This window comes from Pleurodeles waltl, chromosome 6, assembly GCF_031143425.1.
Source record: "Pleurodeles waltl isolate 20211129_DDA chromosome 6, aPleWal1.hap1.20221129, whole genome shotgun sequence".
NCBI lineage: Eukaryota > Metazoa > Chordata > Amphibia > Caudata > Salamandridae > Pleurodeles > Pleurodeles waltl.
In genome coordinates, this window is record NC_090445.1 from 1,405,563,005 (window position 1) to 1,405,585,488 (window position 22,484).

General features: G+C 44.3%; 1 protein-coding gene across 1 annotated transcript in view; it reads right to left on the bottom strand.

Moving 5' to 3' along the window:
* LOC138300896 (protein-arginine deiminase type-2-like) overlaps positions 1-22,484 on the bottom strand; it is a 767,146-nt gene that overhangs the window by 362,270 nt on the left and 382,392 nt on the right. The window contains exons 8-9 of the mRNA XM_069240755.1: positions 14,901-15,004; positions 12,776-12,887 (exon numbers count right to left, since the gene is read on the bottom strand). Of these exons, the coding sequence (XP_069096856.1) occupies positions 12,776-12,887; positions 14,901-15,004 (216 nt within the window). The remainder of the gene's footprint in view (positions 1-12,775; positions 12,888-14,900; positions 15,005-22,484) is intronic.

Consider the following 22,484-nt stretch of genomic DNA (forward strand, 5'->3'; position numbering starts at 1 on the left):
CGCAGACGGCCTGGAGCCATCCAACGCACATGAGCATTGTGGCGTCTGACAGCCCCTGGCTGTTTGACGCAGGGAATGGGTTAATAATGGTCATAAAAATGTTTTTTTATTAAATATCACCAGGTTAAAATTGTCCGTAAGGAAGTACCTTCCCCTAGCAATTTTAATGCTGTTGAATTGGCGTGGTATGGTATATTTCTGCTTGTATGGATATGGTGACACCCTGACAAAGCCAGTAAGCCTACCTTTCAAAACAAACTATATCTCCTTATTTTATGCCTAGTCTATGTGGGTGTATCATTTAGAGTTCAGGGACTGGTAGAGGAGTGAACTATTAGGAGGATGTCACAATATGTATGCCCGGATGTATGACAGAACCACGCATGGAAGAACCACACATGGCTTAACAACGAGGTCGGAACCATGACTGCGTCTTTACCATGCATGCCTTTACCACACATGCCTTTACAACAAATAATGGAAATAATGTAAAAGCATGCTTATTATAGGTATATGTGGTAACGCCATGTGTGGTTGTGTGATACAACCCTACCTGAACCCCTTGCCCCCGCCCTAAACCCTAAAACCTACCTTGTCCTAAAAACGACCCCACCCTGTCCTAGGAACTGCCCGACCTCCCCACCCTAAACCCTAAAACCTACCCTGCCTTGTCATAAGATCTACCTGACACCCCACCCCTGCCCTAAACCCTAAAACCTACCCTGTCCTAAAAACGACCCCACCCTAAACCCTAATACCAACCCTGTCCTAATAACGACCCCACCCCGTCCTACAAACTACCCGGCCACTGCCCAAAATGCTAAAACCCAGCCTGCCCTAAAAACTACCGCACCCTGTCCTAAAAACTGTCCCGACCCTGAACTTTAAAACCTACCCCACCCTGTCCCCAACCCCCGCCCTAAACCCTAAAACCTACCCCATCCCTAAAACTACCCCACCCAGCCCTAAAAACTAGCCAACCTCACCCTAAAACGTAGCCTGCCCTGTCCTAAAAACTACCCTGACCACCTGTCCCCACCCATGGTAATGCTTGGATGGCTATGCTACGCGTTGCTTAGCGCAGCATAGTAAAGGCAGTTTTCCATTGTTTCCACCAGCCTACATGTACATATTTGTAAATAGATAGATTCCTGACCACAGTAAAGATAGTGCACAACCTGTGTCTGGAGAAACAGCTTGTCTGAGTAGAAGGTGGTACAAGGAGGTGCTAAGAGTGCCTGCATTTCACTGATCCTCCTAGCCAATGTTATGGCCACTAAAAAGTTTTTTTTTACTGTCAAGCGTGGAAGAGGGCAATTATGTAGAGGTTCAAATGGTGCACACATGAGAAGGGTGAGGGCCAGGTATAATGAATGGTACAGGGAGAAAAATATGCTGCAGGCCTTTGAGAAAACTAGCCACAAAAGGTGACTTATAGAGAAGGTTGGTCTGGCAACCCCAAGAATGACAAGATGGCAGAGAAATAACCTTTAGCTGTGCCCAGAGTAGAGCTTTGGCATAAACTTGTCCCAACGGTAGGCATATACCAGCTTGGTGGAGGAACACCTGTATGCTAGAATAACATTACAGACTTTGGGAGGAAGGTTGAAAGCTATCAACTGTCGCTGTTCAATCTCTATGCATGAAGGTGTAGGGTATTCAGGTTGAGGTGCAGGACCATCCCCTGCGACAGAAGGTCCTCATGAAGAGGCAGCCTGAGGTCTGATGGCCATACTCAGCAGCTAGAGATACCAGACTCTCAATGCATAATATGGAGCCATAAGAATGACTCGGGCCCACTCATGCCTGATCTTCCTAAGAACTCTTAGCAGGAGTGGAAGTGGCAGAAAGACATACAGGAGGCCCGAGCTCCACTCTACATGAAAAGCTTCTCAGAGCGAGCGTCACCTTGGAAACTCCAGCGCGTCAAACTGCTGACATTGCGTGTTCTTGCTGTGGTGTACAGATCTAACCAAGGCTTTCCCCATGGCTGAAAGAAACCTTGAACCATCTCCGGATGGAGACACCATTGGTGATCTGCTAGGCATCTTTGGATGAGTTTATCCGGTCTGGTATTGAGAAAGCTTGCCACGTGTTGAACCACCAGGGAAAGCCCTGACCTTCTAGTTATGTCCAGAGATGCAGATGCTCTTGACAAAGGGTCCACGTCCCCACTCCACCCTGTTTTTTGCAGTACCACATGATTGTGGTGTTGTCCATGAAAACCTGTACCAACCTTCCCTTGATCGAAGGAAGAAAGGCTTTCAAAGCCAAGTGAATCGCCCGGAGCTCCAACTGGTTGGTGTGGAGCTTAGACTCTGCCGGAGACCAGAATCCTCTGATCTCCACCTATCCCAGATGGCTGCCCCAACCCAGGATTGACGCATCTGTCACTACAGTCAGCTCTGATTGGGTAAGGATGAGTGGTCTGCCACTAACCAGACTGTGGTTCGTTAGCCACCAATACAGATCTTTCGCAGTTCTCTCTGAGATCTGGACCATCATGGAGATGTTCCACTGATGCTACACCCACTGGGACTTTAGATCCCACTGCACAACCTGAATATGCCAATGGGCATGAGTAACCAGCAGGATGCAGGAGGCTTTGAGGCCCAACAGCCTCCAAGTCAGTCCCACCAAAATCCAGGATAGAGGCTGAAACATCTGAATCATAGCCTGAATATCCTGTCCTTGCCACTTGGGAGGATAAGCCCGGAACTGCAATTTGTCCAGAAGAGATCTGAAGAACGGGCCATAAAAGATGGAGTCAGGTGTGACTTTAGCACGTTGATAGTGAACCTCAGAGAATGCAGAAGGTCTGCAGTAGTCTGAAGTTGGGAGGCGAGCCTGCCTTCAACAGCCGATCATCGAGGTAGGGGAAAACTGGAACTCCCAACCTCCGCAGATGAGCTGTCCCACTTCCATCACTTTTTTGCTGGTAACGCCGAAAGAGAGCACAGCAAACTGAAAGTGCTCTTGGTCCACCATGAACCGCGGGTAATGTCTGTGGGCAGCCAGGATGAGAATGTGGAAATAGGTGTCCTGCAAGTACAGCATCACCATCTAGTCTCCTGAGTCCAGGACAGACAGAACTTAGGTGAGCGTGAGAATTTTGAACTTCTCCTTTCTCAAGAGGAGATTGAGAAGCTGGAGATCTAGGACAGGATGGGCTCCTCCGTCCTTCTTTGACACTAGAACATAGCAGGAATAACAACCACAACTTGCTTCGGATACAGACTACTTCTCTATGGCTCCCTTAGCCAAAAGAGCCTGCACTTCTTTACGGAGAAAAGGAGCAATGGTCCTCCATCAGCTTAGAGCCTCGCCATCATAAGGCATATCCAAAAGCGTTGTCTGAACCTCATGGTGAAATGTGGTAGACCTGAGTCAGCCATGACATCTTAGTACCACTGATTCTGCCAACTGTCTAAATCCTTTAGAAGCAACACTCATTACGCAATCTATGATTTCAGACACTTAACTTTCAGCCTCCTACAATGTCTTTTTTGCCTCCACTTTCTTTCAAGGTATGTGGTGATGTCTGACAACATTTGGCGATCATATCTGCCAAGAATTGCCAGGAAATTTGCCACTCAAACACACAGGGCTGACGTGGTGGAGAATTCTTTCCAATATTATAGAGGCATCTGACTTTTTTGTCGGGTGGAGTGGTGACTGGAATGGATGGAATTTTGGATCTGTGTTGAGCTTTTTGGGAGATTACCAAATCTGGTTTTGGATGTCCTATGAAACAAGCAGGTGATTCTTCTGGAGCTTTATATTTTTTGTCAATACGCTTGAGTCAATAGTAGCTAGTGTCTTCATTATTTTAAGGCCTTCTTCCCAGATGTAATCTATTATAGGGTTTGACCTTACTGTCTTTCTGGACTGCTCTTTAAAATTGTATAAAAAGCAATCAGATTGTTTAATTATGATTGGTAAATGAAAGGGTGTAGCAGCTCTTTCAACAAGAGTGTGAAATCCACCAGTGTCTTCAGGTGAAGAATCAAATGGTTGTGGCGCTGGAGGAGAAGGTGCTGGAATGAGGTAGTCGTCCCATTAATTTGCTGGCAACTGCGTGTCTGGAATTTCACCTTCCTTCCTGTCTACCTTTTCATCAGCTGATGTTGGTGATGGTGGGTCATCCCAAAGGGGCATAGTAATATGTGGTCTTGGAATCATTCTCGGAACAGGTGATGGTACTGTGTGGTGAGTGAGGTGCAGCAGCAGGTGTTTCTATAGGTGATTGCACTGCTGCAGGCATTTGAAAGAACTTATAATAGCCCTGGAGCATGCCTTGTAATTCCTGGACTAAGGTAGCCAGATTCTCAACCATATCCTATGAGGATGCGAAGCGTTAGTACTTATAAACAGAGTGATGTGATTTATCAATATATTGCTGTCCTTGCTAAACAGGTTCATAGTACTCCCCCTCATCCTCCTCATCTTGGTATTTCACAAGAAACTCAGATGGGATTTGAGGTGTACCAAAAGGGCCCTGTTCATTGTCATCTGACTCCTCAACATCTAGCAAGTGGCTAGGTGGGAAATGGGACCCCTTGCTGGATGAGGTAAGCTCTGGATGTGTTTTTCATTGACAATATGGTCTTCATCGACAATATGTTTTTTCTCGACGTCAGACACTTTTTTTTATATTGTGATAATGATTTCAAAAGTGTTGCTGTTGTCATCTGTTTTTTCTGTCAGGTTAAGTTTTCTCAAAAATGGTTCAAGTGAAGATTTTGAAGGCTTTAAAGACACCAGTACAGATGGTGTAGGAGGTTCTGATCTGGCTTCCCCCTTTTCATTCTTTTTCTTCATGAAAGGAGCCTGTAGACGACTGGTGAGGAGTCTTTTTTAAGGCCTTCCTTCGCCTCTGAGGTGACTCATGGTGTATGTGACCTCTCTCTCTATTTTGGCTTTGGCTGTGAGGTACCAAAGCTGTCACTATCCTCCTCCTCAGAAATTACAACAGTCTTAGATTTAAGCTTTTGAAGTCAAAGCAAAAACTTTCACTCTCTATCTTTGAGAGTTGTTTTTTAGAGAAAGTCCTTCATATTTTACAATCTTTTAACTTGTGGGCAAGATGAAGGCAGTGAATGCGTTCTTCATGAGGGTCTTCTGAATTCAGAATCTTCTTACCGTAGGTTCCACAAGGTCGAAATAGTCCTTTTTTCAGTACTTCTGACATACTGGAACACAGTTGAAGTGATTCTGGTAATCAAATTTCAAGAACTGAGCAAATCTCAGGGAGACTCCCTTCCCCATGATGTGCGGTAGAAAATCTAAGGGAAGATGCCTCTGATGGGAGTGTTATAAAGGGTGCTGTCGCATGATTAGAGGAAGTTTAGGGCCAGATGTAGGAAGGCATTAGCACCTCGCAAACAGCGAAAAACACCATTTGCGAGGCGCTAATACCCTCACACGATGCAGAAACACATATTGCGAGTCGGTACCGACTCGCAAAATGTGTTTCAGACTCGCAAATAGGAAGGGGTGTTCCGTTCCTATTTGCGAGTCGCACAGCGATGTAGAGTTGATTTGTGACTGCGAAAGCGGTCGCAAATCAACTCGCAGTTACCATCCACTTGAAGTGGATGGAAACTCATTCGTAAACGGGAAGGGGTCCCCATGGGACCCCTTTCCCTTTGTGAATGCTCACATTAATAATTTTTCAGAGCAGGCAGTGGTCCTATGGACCACTGCTGCACTGAAAAAAAACGGAACTAAAAGGTTTCGGTATTTTTTCTATTTGCAGCTCGTTTTCCTTTAAGGAAAACGGGCTGCAAAGAGAAAAAAAAACTGCTTTATTCAAAAGCAGTCACGGACATGGCGGTCTGCTGTCTCCAGCAGGCCACCATCCCCGTGAGTGCCTAGACCCGCTATGGGGTCTCAAACTGCGACCCACCTCATAAATATTTATGAGGTGGGTCTTTGCGACCCCATAGCGAGTCGCAGAAGGTGTCTGAGACACCTTTCTGCATTTCCTTTTGCGGGGTGCAAATTGCGAGTCTCTGGGAATCGCAATTTGCACCTCGCAAAAGGAAACCTACCTACATCTGGCCCTTAGTTCTTTATAAATTATGTGGATAAGCTATGAAAGTTAACACCCTTTGCCACTGTAATCTATGCAAATTAATTCTACTGCTTTAGAATGTACAGTGGGACACCCACCTTGACAACAGGGATGATTCAGGCATGTGAATCTATGAAAGATACTCCATAACTGGAGAAGAGAGGCATATGGAGTGCAGGCTCTCAGCACACAGGATGCTGCAAGAAGTGAGGCTGAAGGGACAAGGCAGGATGGCACACGAGAGGCTTGAAGTGGAAGGGTACACACAGAGGTATTGCAGCCCAGGAAAGATAGAACACAAGGATATGATATGTCCATATAGCCAGTATAGTATGCTAACAAAACCACAATTATATTAAACACCCCAACCATCGTACTCCAGCACACCTACCGTCATATTTCAACAAAACAAAACAAACATAATTTATCCACACAAACTACAAATGCCACACATTTACCAGCATTTGTCTACACCACCATCATAAGCCAACACATCAGTATCCACACAAACAACATCATACACCAGTACATCCCACATTCAACACCAACACACCCACCATGTCTTCACAGCTATCATCATACATCAATATAATCACTAGCAAATGGTCACACAACCAACATTATAATCCAAAACATATAAACAAAGAAACAACACCAAAAAAAAAAACAAAAAAAAATCCCTGAAAAAACTGAAGTTGAAATTCACGAGTTAATGTGCAACCTTCTCTCATGTCCCAATCAACCCCCGCTTTTAAACAAATACATAATTGACTGCAATGCGTAAGACAATATCTATGGGAATGTTTGTTTTCAATGCTACTGTAGACATACCATTATTTATATTTATTATTTAATTAAATATGTTTCTCTTGACACCAGCTGTGTCTATGTTATTCATGATAGCTGTTATTTTGTTAATAGTTCTATTTAACCTGCGTGTGTTCATCGGATGGACACTTGGGAATATCTTCCCCTGACGCAAACAATTCCTATAGCTAAACTGGGGGAGTGGTAGCACTTTTGTATGTGACAGCAATTTCAGTTTAGCAACTGCTAATTTATCTGCTTTACTGTTTTGATGAGTATTCCTTATTCTTGGCACCGAGGTCTACAAGGATTCAGGCCAATTTAGCAACTTAGCCTTTGGAAACCAAGAAAGTGAGACACATTGCTCTTGTAAAATCACCAATAGTGGTTTATCCAGCTTAGGGAAAGGGGACAAATGATTTAAATATAAGTGCAACTCTGTATGTGAGATGCCTGACGGCCTAGAGGAACAGGGGCAATAGAAGTTCAAAAGAGTTTTGGAACACCGCAGTGCTTAATTTGTGAATAAAAACGTGCCGGTGCCCAGAGCTCTCCTCTGAAACACATGGTTGCTGCAATTAAATGTGCGAACAGGAATACTGAGGCAGCGTAATCCTGAAGCCAACGCGGGCCTTTTCGATCCATTTAAAGCCACTCCCTGCCCCTTCAGCTCACTCTTGCAGCTTTCTGCTTTTCCCCTGTGTGACGCTTTTTCGTTTTTCTTTTCCTCCGTCTTTCCTATATGTGTCTTTTGCTCGCAGTAAATGCTTGAGGCAGAGCCTGGCTCCGCACCGGAAACAACAAACACAAATTAAGCAAAGGAACATTGTATACTTTAACTTACAGAGGGCCTGCCTTCCTACAGCTGACTGTAGAATCTAAAGTAAGTTGAATTAATGAGCCGCTATAGAAAGAAGAGAGTGTGGATAATTTCATTGACAATGTGCCCATTTTAGTATTTGCCATTTGGCTAAATTAAATTCTTCTGGTACTGTCCGAAGTAAATGATTTGAAGTGATTTCCCCCACAATTACAAATGGTAGGATCTTTGAGTTTTAAATCGAAAGAATATAGCGTTAGTCCTTTAGCTGTTGTAAAACTATTTTTATCATTTTGAATGAATTTCAATAATGTAACCCCACTAATTTCAGTTTCTTTGTTAATAGACTTTGATTTTGAATACACATATTGCTGTCCTGGTATTAGGACCCTGCCTTTCCTTGGTCCTTCACAAAGAGAAAGTATTAACCTATGTTTAAGACAGTGGTTTGGCCCCAGGTGACTGAAAATAGCATATATTTTCAGGTGAGAGAAGAGAAAGAACGAGTTGGCTAGGAATGCTAGTGGTGCAGAGGGTTCAAATGTGTCTGATATAGATTCTGTGGAATTGCCCCAAAGTCTTGGGAGGCATTAATGATAGTGGTTACTAGTGCGACCTGGTATATAGTCTTAGAATGACAACCTAAGCATTCTACATGTCTGTGAGTAGGAACGTCTTCTTCAAAGCTTACAAGACCTTCGTGACTGCAGCCTAAGGGCCATCAGAGCTCTACAACATGAATGCAGAGCAAGCTGTATCAGGTGGAGGCCCGATTGCTGATTAAGATAACAGATCAAACGGTTAGCAAAATAGAATATGAACCTTGCATGTTTATAGGTGTTTGGTAACGAGGCAGTAGGAATTTCTTACAGCATGTTTGGTGTATTTATCCCAGTGTTTCAGTTTGTATAAATGTACATTTTACCACTGATAGGTTTTTTTCTTGACTGATTTTTCTGGTGGTAGAGAGAATGCATGCTTGAGACTGGTGATGACTGACTTTTTGATCTGGATCAAAGTTTAATGGATGGCCACTGTCAGTTTTGATAGCCGTTCACCAACCATTTAAACTTTCTTCTGTTTGTCAGAAACAAACTCTCAGGGTCTGGGGGGTCATTATTGTTTTTTATTGTCCGTCACCATCAGGTTTTACCTAGTGGAGACAGGCACAAAAAAGAACATTATACCATCATCCCTCAATAAAGCAGGCAGTGTAAATACCTTCCTCTAATGACCCCTACTCTGTTGGGTCGTCAGAGGAAGCTTTCCATCAATAAAGCCAAAAGGGGATTCGTAAGACATTAACCTTATGGTTCCTTCATATCTAAATGAGGCACTAGGGCCAAGAGTTTTGCGAACAGAGTACTACTCTGTTATATTTGCGACAGAGTAGCCTGTCCAAACTTTAAATCAGGCCCTAACGTTCAAAGTAGATGGTTTTCTCGTTGACACCCATCTAAAAATTCGATGTTATTGCTTTAATCCCAGGTAAATCTCAGTATATGTAAAAATGAACTTTCCAGAAAAACATGAGTATAGTTACAGACTCAAGTAGCGGAAAATGTTCATATGTTACAATTTGAGACAGTGCACATAATAGTTTTCTCTGTATTTTAGCACTCCATCCCCTGTCATGTGGACCATTTCTCTTATAGGACAATAAGTTAACAGCAGGTACTTTTAGGTCAAGCATAGCAGACAGTGGAAGGTGTCTGTCTGCAAAAAATGCAAAATGCCTCTTGTGAGCTTGCAGTGGACGTACACCAAGTCCATTATTTTTTTGTTGTTTGGCTTTGCTGTCACTCTCAATTGATTGCTCCTTATTCAAATGTTTGCTTTCCCCTTCTTGTGTTTTCCCTCCCCTGGAGCAAAACCTGGTTATGATACTTTTTGTTGGTCTGACAGGTATCGTTCCACTGCTCACATTTAAGGAAGTTCTCTTTTCTTTTTCATATGGCATTCCACGAGAGTGAATGTGTTTGGAAGGTCCATTTCTCTTGAGCTGCTTTACTCCTCGAATACCTATCTTCCCCATGATATGTTGTTTCCCGGCTCCTCAGCTTGCCTGTAAAAGCACAGCAACAGGGATATTTCTGCAGGGGTATGGCTGACTTGCAGGCTTTAAGGGTAGAATTTGTTTTATCTCATGAATTTCATGTACTGAAGTGAAATCACAAGCTTTGGCACATAAAGGATTTCAAATTGCTGCAGAAACGGCTATCTGCTGCAACCATTCAGCCCAGTCTGAGGCAGATGTTGCAGTTACCTTATCATTTCTAACATCTATTGGAAGCCCATAAATCTGCTTCCAATGCAAGTGCAGAGGAGTAAATGGCTGAATGTTGTGGAAAGAGAATTAGGCATTGGGAAGCATGTCTCTTTACATTCTGATACTTCCGTATTCTTTTTCAATTCTGTTCAGAGTTTCTTGATTTAAATGTATTTGACAAATAAAACATGTCATTTATGTAATGTACATATTTGTAGTGCCATAAAATATGTTTTCTTTGCCTTCAGCATTTAAATGTTTTAATTTTTCTTTTATAAATCAGTGCTTTACAGAGAAACACCGCAAAAACAACAGATAATGGACAGAATGCAGAACAAATCAAACATTCACCCCCAGTCACAGATCTGGGTTTAATTCATCAGTTTTTTTTTTTTGCCTGGCATGCTATTCCAGTTTGAACCCAGACATAGGCAAATCAGTCTGGACCCTGTCCCCTATGGGAACAGTCCAACCCAAACTGCCAGGCCCAGTTCTCCTTGGAACAAAAACATGCATCCTGGGACCATTTTCAGGGTATCACCCTTCATCAGCCAAGCTAACTTGAATCTGGTGGCATAGCAGCACGGGACCCACATCTGGGCATACCCTTCCCACTTGGGGCGGCAAATGCAAAAACAGCAGATGATGGACGGAATGCAGAACAAATCAAACATTCACCTCCAGTCACAGATCTGGGTTTAATCCATTAGTTTTTTTGCCTGCCATGTCATTCTAGTTTGAACCCAGCCATATGCAAATCAGTCTTGACCCTGTTCTCCATGGGAAACATTGGCAAAGGCAACAGCCAGGCACTTCCCTTATAAAGGCTAGACCTATTGGCTTTATCATGATTGTGCTTTTCGAAGTTAGTAACAATCTGAAAGGGTGATGAAGGACACCATCATTACAATCATCTAGAAAGTATTTCGCTTTGCTTGTCTTTATAATTAGGAAAACGAAATTAAAATATTCAAGAAGTATTCGTTGCATATCTCCAATTAGTAGGCGAACTTAGATGAGTGTCCAGAAGCTATGGGATATCCTTAAAGAATGTTTCAGTAATTGTCAAACAGCTTAGCAAACAAATTGCAGATTTTAAAGGTTACATTAACCTGTGGTCTGCACTCTCCCCTCTCACTAATGTATGATCATGTTTCATGTGCATGAATTCAGCAATTACTTGATTTTTTCATGTCTAAAGTTTCAGGGGGCATATTTATACTCCGTTTGCGCCGGAATTGCGTCGTTTTTTTTGACGCAATTTCGACGCAAAACTAACTCCATATTTATACTTTGGCGTTAGACGCGTCTAGCGCCAAAGTCCATGGAGTTTGCGTCATTTTTTAGCGTGGACACCTACTTTGCGTTAATGAGATGCAAGGTAGGCGTTCCCGTCTAAAAAATCGACTCCGAGGCATGTGCGTCGGATTTATACTCCCGGGCAAAAATCACGCCCGGGAGTGGGCGGGTCAAAAAAAATGACGTACGCCCGCTTTTGCGCCGTTTTTTAGCGCCTGCAAAAGGCAGGCGTTAAGGGACCTGTGGGCTCTGAAGGAGCCCAGAGGTGCCCTCCCATGCCCCCAGGGACCCCCCCTGTCACCCTTGCCCACCCCAGGAGGACACCCAAGGCTGGAGGGACCCATCCCAGGGACATTAAGGTAAGTTCAGGTAAGTATTTTTTTTAAAAAAAATTGTGGCATAGGGGGGCCTGATTTGTGCCCCCCTACATGCCACTATGCCCAATGACCATGCCCAGGGGACAGAAGTCCCCTGGGCATGGCCATTGGGCAAGGGGGCATGACTCCTGTCTTTGCTAAGACAGGAGTCATTTCTATGGGGGTTGGGAGTTAAAAAAATATGGCGCAAATCGGGTTGAGGCGCAAAAATTGCCTCAACCTGACTTGCCCCATTTCTTGACGCCCAAGCTCCATTTTCCCCTACGCTGGCGCTGCCTGGTGTACGTCGTTTTTTTTAACGCACACCAGCCGGCGCCGGCGGCTAACGCCGGCTAACGTCATTCAATAAATACGGCGCCCGCATAGCGCTTCAGAATGGCGTTAGCCGGCGCTAATTTTTTTGACGCAAAACTGCGTTAGCGCAGTTTTGCGTCAAAAAGTATAAATATGGGCCCAGATGTTTACCAGTAATTTTTATCTCTGCATAAGATGTGGCTGTTATTGATTGTGCATACTCAACACTAAGAATTGAGACATAAGTAAAGGAATATACTTTATGCAAAATAACTCTTAACTTGAACACATAGTTGATAACTAACTAACTAACACCTTTGACACCTTTGTGTAAGTCACCGGACAGCGAGCAGAAAGACTGTGGATCACACTCTTGGGCAATCCTGATCACCTAAGAACAATTTACCTGCTCCAAAACATAATTTAGGAGGACAAAAGCTTAGTGGCATTTCATGTTTGGAAGTATAGTAGTAGGAGGGGATATGTGGGCGATTCTGGGCGGGTCCACTAATACAATTTGTTGTGGATGTGCAACTGTGAGAACCTGCAGGGTTTTTCCCGCCATGAAAATGCTCACAAATATGCTTCTGTCAACAGCTTTATGTGCCTTGGGCGAAAATGAAGCGGGAACACCACCAAAACGGACAATGGTGCAAAAGGAGTTTCTACACAAAGAAATAATTTCCTACAGCTGGAAAAAAGCACAAAAAAAAAAAACTTTCCTTTAAATTGCTAATGCGCTTTTGTGTTAGACTTCCACATGCTGCATGTAAACCTTTTTGCACTCCTGCATGCAGTCGTATCTAAGCATATATAGGATTGAAATACTCTACCTGCATCCACCGATCTCCACGGTTCACATACTCGAAACAGATGCTGATCTTGTAGTGTGCTTCACTCACTAAACTCTTTATCTCTTTCAAGAACAGATAGTTATCTTTCACGCTGAAGAGAAACACAGAGAGGACAGAGAAAACACAGAAGTGAAACACAAATGAGACCAAAAGATACTACATTGATAGACCTTTTTAAACTGTCTTCCAGCCCTGAATAAATATAATGAATGGAACTTCCGCTCACATTCCCACTTGCCCCCTGCAGCTGCTTCCTTAATTTGCTCCACAATGAATATCTCTGACCGGCGGCGCCCCTTTTCCATATATTTTCCAGTCAAAAGCGGTTAGTTTCCTCCACCACTCCACTACAACCATCTCTCACCTCCAACGGCACTGGACTTTTTTTATGCATCCGTGGCCTCAATATCTTAACATGTGATCTCATTCACATTTAACATTTAATAAATGATTCGTAGACCCATTTTCCTCCATTTCCACTTTTTTTAGTTCATAGGTTTCTGTTTGGCCGGTCGTTCAATGCCTTCAGATGGAAATGGTTTTCGGAAGAAAAGCCCTGAAATATTTCAATATAATACTTTTTATAGATACTTTCAAACATTTTTAAATGTATATACTACATCAGGGACTGGCTTACACTAGAGTTGCATACGACTTAATTAGTGCACATTCAACAATCTCCATGGCCGCAGCATAGACAAGCAAGGCAAAACCTGAATTTGCAAAATAGGATTCCGAATCCTCTCCTTATTATATGATGCTTGATTGCCAAATATTATTCTGTATTTTGTATGCATAAGTAAAAACCAGAAAAAAGCATATGTAAGATTGCCAAATTGACAAATGCAAATAACCCAGGTGCAGAATTTGCTAGGTTCTGAACTGGCCTTTAAGGTTGATGAACTTCTTAAAGAGCATATGGAAAAATGTAGGCCCATATTTATACTTTTTTAGTGCCGCATTTGCGTCATTTTTTGAAGCAAAAGTGGCGCAAACTTGCAAAACACAATTGTATTTTGTAAGTTTGCGACACTTTTGCGTCAAAAAAGGGCGCAAGTGTGGCGCTAAAAAAGTATAAATATGGGCCTTAGTATGCTCCTCATACTGTGCAAGCCAGGTATGACCAGATGCAGACCAACCACAGTGGAATGCTTAGGACAGGATGGATTATATTTGACCTCTACCAGTCTTGTAGAGCCTCTGCGGACATCCTCCTGCACAATATAAACACAACTATGCATTTCTAACGCTTTGTTAGGGTGGAAATGAAAAAGGACCCTGCAGAGCATTTTAAGCATGCTTATCTCCACAGCAGGCATATATTTCTGACAAGGGCCTCTTGAAGTCAGTCTGCCAATGTCTCTCTACCAAAATGGGTCATGAGAACCAATGACTATCTAAGGGGCATATTTAAGAGCCCCTAGTGTTACAGTAGCGCAGCCACAGCGTCATTTTTTTTACATTAAGGCGGTGCTAAAGTGGCTTTTTACCCGTGCCATATTTACAGAGTGGTGCAATGCATGCATTGCACCACTTTGTAAAGCCTTGCGCCACATTATGACTGTGCCAGTCATAATGTATGCAAGGAGGGGAGTTGTGGCGTTAGGAGGCCTGCAAAAATGGCGCAGTGAAATTTAAAGGACTTCACTGCACCATTTTGGCATCATTTTTAACGCCTGCTCAGAGCAGGAGTTAAAATGACGCTCCCATGAAAACCTGTAGTCCTCCTTGCACTTTGCTATACTAGCGTCAACATTTTTGATGCTAGTGTAGCAAAGCGCCACAATAGTATCAAAAATGTTGACGCTATTGTGATAACGACCGCCATGGTGCGCTTTATTATCAATACGGCTTACGGCACACCCATGGTGTCGTTAGGTGCCGGTAGGGGGGGGGGGGGCAAAAAAGTGGCGCACCAGCTCTGATGCACTACGTTTTCTTAAATATGGACCCAAGTGTCAGGCTCCTGCTCTTCCTCTAAAGCTCCCACTGACTTGAGTATTATACACAGCCTTGAGATAAGGGCCTTTGTGGCACTTATCTCAAAACGATTCAAAACGATTGTAAGAGCCCTCCCCAATCGATCCTTTGGTGTTCTTCTTACCTGCAAACAAAAACCTCCACAGGCTCTAGAATGTTTGGAGTGATGATTAGTGGAGACATTCGAAAAGTAACCATGTCTGTGTAAATAGGTGCTTCAGGGATACCCTGGAAAGAACAAGAAAAGACAATCATATTTCTATACATGGAAGGGATGGCAAATTAAAATTGAGCATTACGATTTTAGATGTTTATCCCTAAATGCTTTGATGGTCAAACACATCAAATGCAAAGTGCGTAGAGTATTAATCAAAGCTGTACTCTTACGTTATTATTACAGAGAAAACCCATACTCTATCCACGCTCAACAGAACGAGTTTGTTGGCCAAGTAAGCAGCTTCCTTGCATATATAAAACATACAAAAAGGATAGTGTGCAAGTTAGCGAGAATCGCACACAGTTGAAGCATAGACAGTAGTGGAGAAAGTATAGACCCCCTTCTACTTCAACATAAGTGTTGGAGTGTGACTTTTAACATCAATATTAACATGAAAAGCTTGCAATATAATGTCTAATGAAACTGCACAGAAAATGTGTTAATGTAGTACTAATGCATGCGTTTGAAATGTGCCCACGGGGAGTGGCCACCAATGTATACGATGATTAATTAAATTGACTAATAATGAATTAATAATGTACTAATGTATGGTTTTGTATTAACGTTTCTTAATTAAGAGTTATGTGTTAAGGTTTTGCTAAATTACTCACTAGGCCTTAGTTAGCAAGGGTCTGGGCCTAGCTGCCCGGTATCATATTAACTGTGTTTTTCTAAATGTGCAATGTGCTGCTTTCCCGAAGGGCACGAAGCTGTACTTTTCCAGAAGGTACAGATTTGTGTGTAGCCGTAGTAAATTCTTTCTCATGAGACCCGACTTGCTCAAGGAGACATTCTTGCCAAATGCAACAGTGTAATTCGCAAAAGGTGCAAGGTCGCCTGGACTAGGAGAAGACAATGGAACTACAGTGTAACTTTTCTTACCTGACATTCCACCCGTGGAAGACGTCAATCACAGGAGCCAATCATCTGCATGAGAACTGTCTTAGGTGAAGATTCTAGTAATGTGTGTGACGGATTATTGGACAGAGATAACAATGCACCAAATATTGCCCAATGGGAAATTAGAGACTTGTTCGACAACTTTGATATAACGGTGTGACCCGAGGAGAAATCAGCCATTATCGAGCCATTCTTCCTGAAGCCATTCCTCGTCATCCTCTGCCCTTCTGAGAGACTTTGGGGGTCATTACAACCCTGGCGGACGGTGTTAAAGCGGCGGTAAGACCGCCAACAGGCTGGCAGTCTTTTTTTGGGAATTATGACCATGGCGGTTACCTCCATGGTCATCCGCCGCTTCTCCGTTCCAGTCTCCAGCCCGGCGGCCGTGACAATACCGCCGGTGGTATTTTGACCCGGCTTACCGCCGTGGATTTCCAGCGGTAGGAACTGCCATGAAATCCATGGTGGTAAGCACTATCAGTGCCAGGGAATTCCTTCCCCGGCACTGATAGGGGTCTCCCCCACACCCACCCCCACCCCGACTCCCTCCCCTACACCCCCCACCACCCCTGCCAGCCCCCAAAGGTGGCAGGGCCCCCCTCCCCACCCTGACCCCCGACACTACCTTACACATACACACCCGACACGCACGCAGGCACCACCAACACACATACACGCACACACACCGACACACATGCCAACATCCACACACACAGTCAGACACGCACACCCACATTCAAACATACACGCGCACATCCACACAGACATCCCTACAGCCATACACGCACTCATTCCCAAAACACGCACTACCCCTGCAAGCATACACGCACTCACACACCCCCTCTACATACACCCACGCACACCCCCATGCACCCACACAACACACAACACCCCCCCAACCTCCTCCCCTGACAGACGATCAACTTACCTGTTCCGTCGATCCTCCGGGAGGGGACGGGAGCAATGGGAGCAGCTCCGCCGACACCACACTGCCAACAGAACACCGCCGTGCAGAATCACAGGACGTGATTCGCTGGGCGGTGTTCTGTTGGCGTGGCGGTGGAGGTGGAGCAACCTCCATTTCTCTGCCGCTCGTCACTATGGCTGTTGGCGGTTCTCCGTCGGAAAAACGACGTAGAGCTCCCAACATTCATAATACGCCGAGAGGAAAACCGCCACCACTGGCGGTCTTCAGCACGGCGGTCCGGCGGTCTTGTGAAAAGACCGCTGAAGTTGTAATGACCCCCTAAGTCTCATACCTTCAACCATCCTCGTCTTATTCCTCGTCCAATACTTACTTCTCCTCCTTATGAGGGAAGAGTCCTTTCTTGCTATGTCCTGCTGAGACTTACCTGGTCTATCCTGGCTGATGGCGAATCGACTGATGTCCTGAGGACGAAGACTGACGCAGTATGCTACCCCATTTGGATGGGTAACTATCTGATGATAAATTGTAGTTGTCTGTTTGCCTTTTCTTTCTAGGTACCAACTGCTCTTTTGATAGAGGCCATAGTTAGATGTTTTCCAAATTCATGATGCTAAATTGTTTTGCATGAAGCCCAACATGCTGATGCTAATTCAAGGTTAGTTAAGGGGTTCATTGATATTGGGTGCAAATAGACAAATGACTGAATCCTTGCTTTGTTGAATAATGTACTAATGATACTCTTCTAAAGTTGATTCATGTTAACGTCGTGCTTTGTTCTAATGTTCATGACCTATGCTTTGATGAAGTCTTATTCGAGTTACCAGATTGTAGTGGTTTTGATGAGCTTATTGATATTGTGACTAATGAATATGATACTAGAGTGTAACTAATAGGGAATAAATATCCTAACTCATACTAGATTTGTGTGGTTATTCATGGCTGAAAGATCATGGTGTGTTTGATTCTTATTAAATGTTATTGATTAGCTCGATTGATTAGTTATTGTGGAAATCGATGAGGTTATTGATCTAAATGTTGAAATGCTAACCAGATATCTTGTTCTGGGATGTCCCCAAACGTGGTCAAAAGATTCATTGGCCTAAAACGAGTCCCCTTGTAAGTTAAATTAACAAGGTTTGGACGCGTTATCAGTTCTGGTAGCAGACAACGGTTTAGGCCCTTTGGGGCCCTAGGTTGAGAGACCACTGTTTGAAAATTGTTTTTGAAATAATGCAAATTGGAGAGATGATGTGCCCCTAACCCCCAAATGACTTTCCCGGAATCTCGGAGCTTGCCGAAGTGAGTTGGGTATGTTCTCGGCACTTTAGTGATAGTGTGAGTGACATAGGGTTTGCGCTTGCACAGCTTATGCATACCGCAGGTGAATTGTGAGGTTTGTGAGAATTTTAGGCCAGGTAATGTTTTAGTAGGAGTGTGCGTACTCCGCAGTATGAGAGTAGGGAAGTCGGCGAACTTCATGTGAGTGTGGCACTTTGTGCTCAAAAATTGTCCACATGGTTGTTGGTGATGTACGGACCCTGCATGGTCTAAGACTCCAGAGTATATTGATGGTTTATGTTGCAATTTGCACGGTTTATTAGGTCAATCGGGCGTGGTTGACAAGTCAAGTTTGAGTGAATGCGAGTGAATGAAAACTTTGATGGAGATTTGGTGAGTTCTAAAGTGCACTAGGAGGAACCATTGACAAGTCGAGAGTAGCATTTGCGGGTCAAATTTTGCTTGCGAGTGCGGGATCTGATAAGGAGAGAGTAGCGGCCGAGGCTAAAAGCAAAATCTCTGTAAAGCTCTGAAGCAATTGTGTTACCCTTCCAGTAGTAAACTGTCAAATTTGAGTTTTTTGTTAGTGCTCGCAATATTGCATTAGGTTTGTGCGAATAGAGAGTGAGGAAGACAAGCCAAAAGACTTTGTCAGCCACAGTGCGTGTGAGTGTGGCGTCATTGGAGCCGCGCTGGGATAGGTCGGTTAGCGAGAAGGGTCGCACACGGATTGGCAGCCGTCTGTGAGAGGCAATTGGTTGAGAAGGTAGGCGAAGAGAGTTCTGGGAATTAAAGTCACTTCCTGATTCAATTGTTAGAAAATAAAAGACGCAAAAATGAAGTTTTTCAAGGCTTTAAAGAGCTCTTTGAGGGGAGATGTGTACATTACCGCGAGTGTAGGGGAGCCTACACCGCCAGAGGATACACCGGCTTATGCCGTAATGGAGGAGAGGGGAGTCGGGCCATGTCTTTGGCTAAAGCAGTGGTGCAAAGCGACAGAGAAAGACGGGTGTTTGGCGTTTCCAGAGCACGGAACGTTCAATATAATGATTTTGGAAAATTTGCGGAAGGTGTTAAATGAACAAAAGCCACCTCCGAGGCCAGCACAGTTTGAGGCATTAGCAATTTGGGAACTGATGGCCATACGTCAACGGCAACAGAAATTTGAGAGGAGAATGAGGAAAGCAGAAAAGACGCTAGCAGAGGCTAGGTGGGATAGTGAGCACAGGATTTGGAGAAGGGAGATAATAGATGGAGTTAGGATGTTTCCGGCAATAACTCCAGAAGCCGGAACTCAAGGAGGGAAAGCCACTTGTAAGACGGATAAGGGGTCTAGCAAAGAAAAGGAGACTAAGAAGTCCTGGGCTGATGCAGATGATGATGAGTTCCTTAATCAGTTGCTACATGACCGACCACCACCTTATGCCTTAGATGATAATAGACCAAGTACTAGTGCAGGTCCTATAAATTTGACTCAAACCCAGGGGACACAGCTGCAGCCACCACCGGATCAGAGGCTCGAACCTGATGTCCCAATATTGGAGACTACTATGAACTTGATGGTACCATCTGATTCGGCATATACAAGACCAAAATTGGTGCAGATTAACCAACTCCACTTTTACTGCCTCAGGCACAGCAACAGATGATTCCGAATTACACTTCGGTCACAGGACCACAGTCAGCCATAGCACCTGGAATGAACCAGAATATGGGAGTTAATGCTCCACAGGGTTTGGGAAGCAGGCAGTCACCAGCCGCCATATCCTTGCCTATTACAGTTGGCCCACCAGTACCACTGTATGCACAAGCGAAGCCTAGTGTGTGTGATTAGGGAATAATGACACAAGAAATGACAAGAGGAGGGTTCGTAGGGAGCTCTCTAGGCATCACTCCAGTGGAACAGGCAATAGAGAGATCTAGATCCTTGTTAGACTTCAGTCCGATTGGGGTTCCTCCAGATACCATGAGGCACTCAGGTATGGGACTGCTGACTCCGCAGATCCTAAGTGTGAATATACCGCAAACACCAATGATGCAGGCTGGAAATATCTCATTGCAATGGATAACTGCGCAACAATTGAACGAATGGTTAGACAAGTTAAACTCACCACAGACTACTCCTGCTACAGCAGAACGGTCGGAAAGAGAGGAATACCTGAATTTTGTGAGGTTGGGCATGGAGGCAGCTGTAGAAGGGAGCATGGGAGTGAACAGACTAGAGTCATACACTGAAGCGGAATTGAGGTATCTGTGCCCAAAGATAACTAAAGAAGTGAGCAAGGTGCACCCGAAATTGGCAAACCTGGCAGTTAAATATGGCATAAACTTAGACAATACTAAACACCTCAAGAGGAGTTACAGGTTAGACTTCGAACCTAAGGATTTTGATCACATGAGGTCTACTGGGATGAAGGCACACCTTAAAGAAATATTACAGAGTTCACAAGTGTGGGGAGCGTTAGAGAAGTGGGAAGGCAGATGGACAAAGAAAAGAGATAAAGGAAAAGTGAGTGCTTGGAGCAGCAGCAGGCGAAACCAGCGCCTGATACTGGTACAATAAAGATTTTACCCATGAGAGAGACAGCTGGAGGGTTTTTTGTTCATGTACCATGGTCCAGAGGTGACACTCTGTCATTAACAAATGACTTCCCCAGGCTGAGGGAGAAGCCGATAGAGTGGTATCAGCAGACGGACAGGTTTGTGAAGCTTGCAAAGTGTCTTCGGGAAGACCTGAATACCCTTTTTGAGATTATAGTTCCAGCTGACTTTTGGCTTGAGTGCAAGAGAAGTGTGGATTGGCCAACAGCGGAACTGGCAACGGAACGGAGCCGCAGGAGCACCGTCTCCTGACGTGATGAGGTACTACTATAAGGTGATCGAGCTTTTGAAGCAGAAAGTTTCGCCGCAGAACATTGATTGGCAAAAGATTGATCGAACGGCGCAAGAGGCCAAAGAGTCGATACATGCCTACTATGAGAGATTGTTGAAAGCGTTCAAGCACTACAGTGGTACAGAGGTCATAGAGGTGAAGGACATGAATCATCTTGTGGTCAGATTTGTTGAGGGATTGAGGCCAGAGATTAGTCAGATGATTAAGAATCATTTGATCTGTTGGCAAGCGAAGCCAATTGACGAGGTGTTGCAGTATGCAAAATACTGTAGTGACAAGATTGAGTTGAAGCAGAGAAAGTTGAAGAAGAAAGTGATGGTGATGCAAATTAAGGCGGCACAAGCAGGGATGCAGGGAAATGGTCTGCAACAGATAGTGCAACAGCCGCAAGGAAACAGGATGTTTCAGGCGCAAGCGAGAGGCAGAGGTCGAGGAGGTTTTGTGAACCGTGGTCCAGACCTGAATACTGTTGTGGTTCAAAATGATGTGCAGGGGATGAAGAAGGTGTTACCTTGTCATGCTTGCGGGGCGTCGGACACCGGAAGCGGGAGTGCCAGATGATGGTGAATGAGGGTGTTGTTCAACAAAGCAATGATATTAATGCATTCCAAAATGTTAAAGGACCAAAGATGAGAGGTCCTAATCCAAACTTTCAGAATAATATGGTTCAGATGCAGGGTCTTTAACCCATGCATCAAGTACAGATGCCATGTGTACAACCAGTGCAGATGCAGCAAGTGCAACAGCAGATTCCCGTGGTACCTAGACAGCAAATGCAGTTGTACCAATGGGACAGCAACAGGTGATGCTTCCTCAACCGGTCACAAGTCAATGAGTCAAAATAACGCAGTACAGCAGTTCCCATTGCGTGGTGAGAATGGAATAAATGATGAATGGTCGGATGAAAGTTCAGATGGTGAGGAGTGTAGGCTTGCAGCGTCCTTAGAGGTAGATTAAAGGGGACCTTACGTGCAAGGAAAAGTAATGGGTCACAAAGTCTCATTCTTGGTTGACACAGGAGCTAGTCAGAAGTGCAGAGGTTCCGAAGTTGCCTCTTTCGGGATGTACAATAAAGGATGTAGGTGTGGCAAATTAGCTCCTGACTAACCCGATTACAGATCGGGTTCAGGTTGAGGTCGGTACTTTTCAGGGATTGCACAGATTTGTGGTTTGTGACTTGAGTCCCGTGTCCCTACTGGGAAGAGACTTACTGTGCAAGACGAGATGTTCGATCACCTGTTCCAATGAAGGGATTGAGGTGCAGACAAACAGTGACGATGAAGGGGATGACGGACAGATCTCAGAGCCTGAGACGGACCCAACAGATGAGGAGTACCCCCTAATAAGCTTTTTCCCAATGTTTACAGTGACTGATCTGCCAGCAGATTTGCAGGGGACAGTAAAGGAGAAGGTGTGGGATTTGACAGGAAAGGAAGTGGGACTGATAAAAGGGGCAGAACCAGTTAAGGTCAGTGTGAAGCCAAATTCTGTG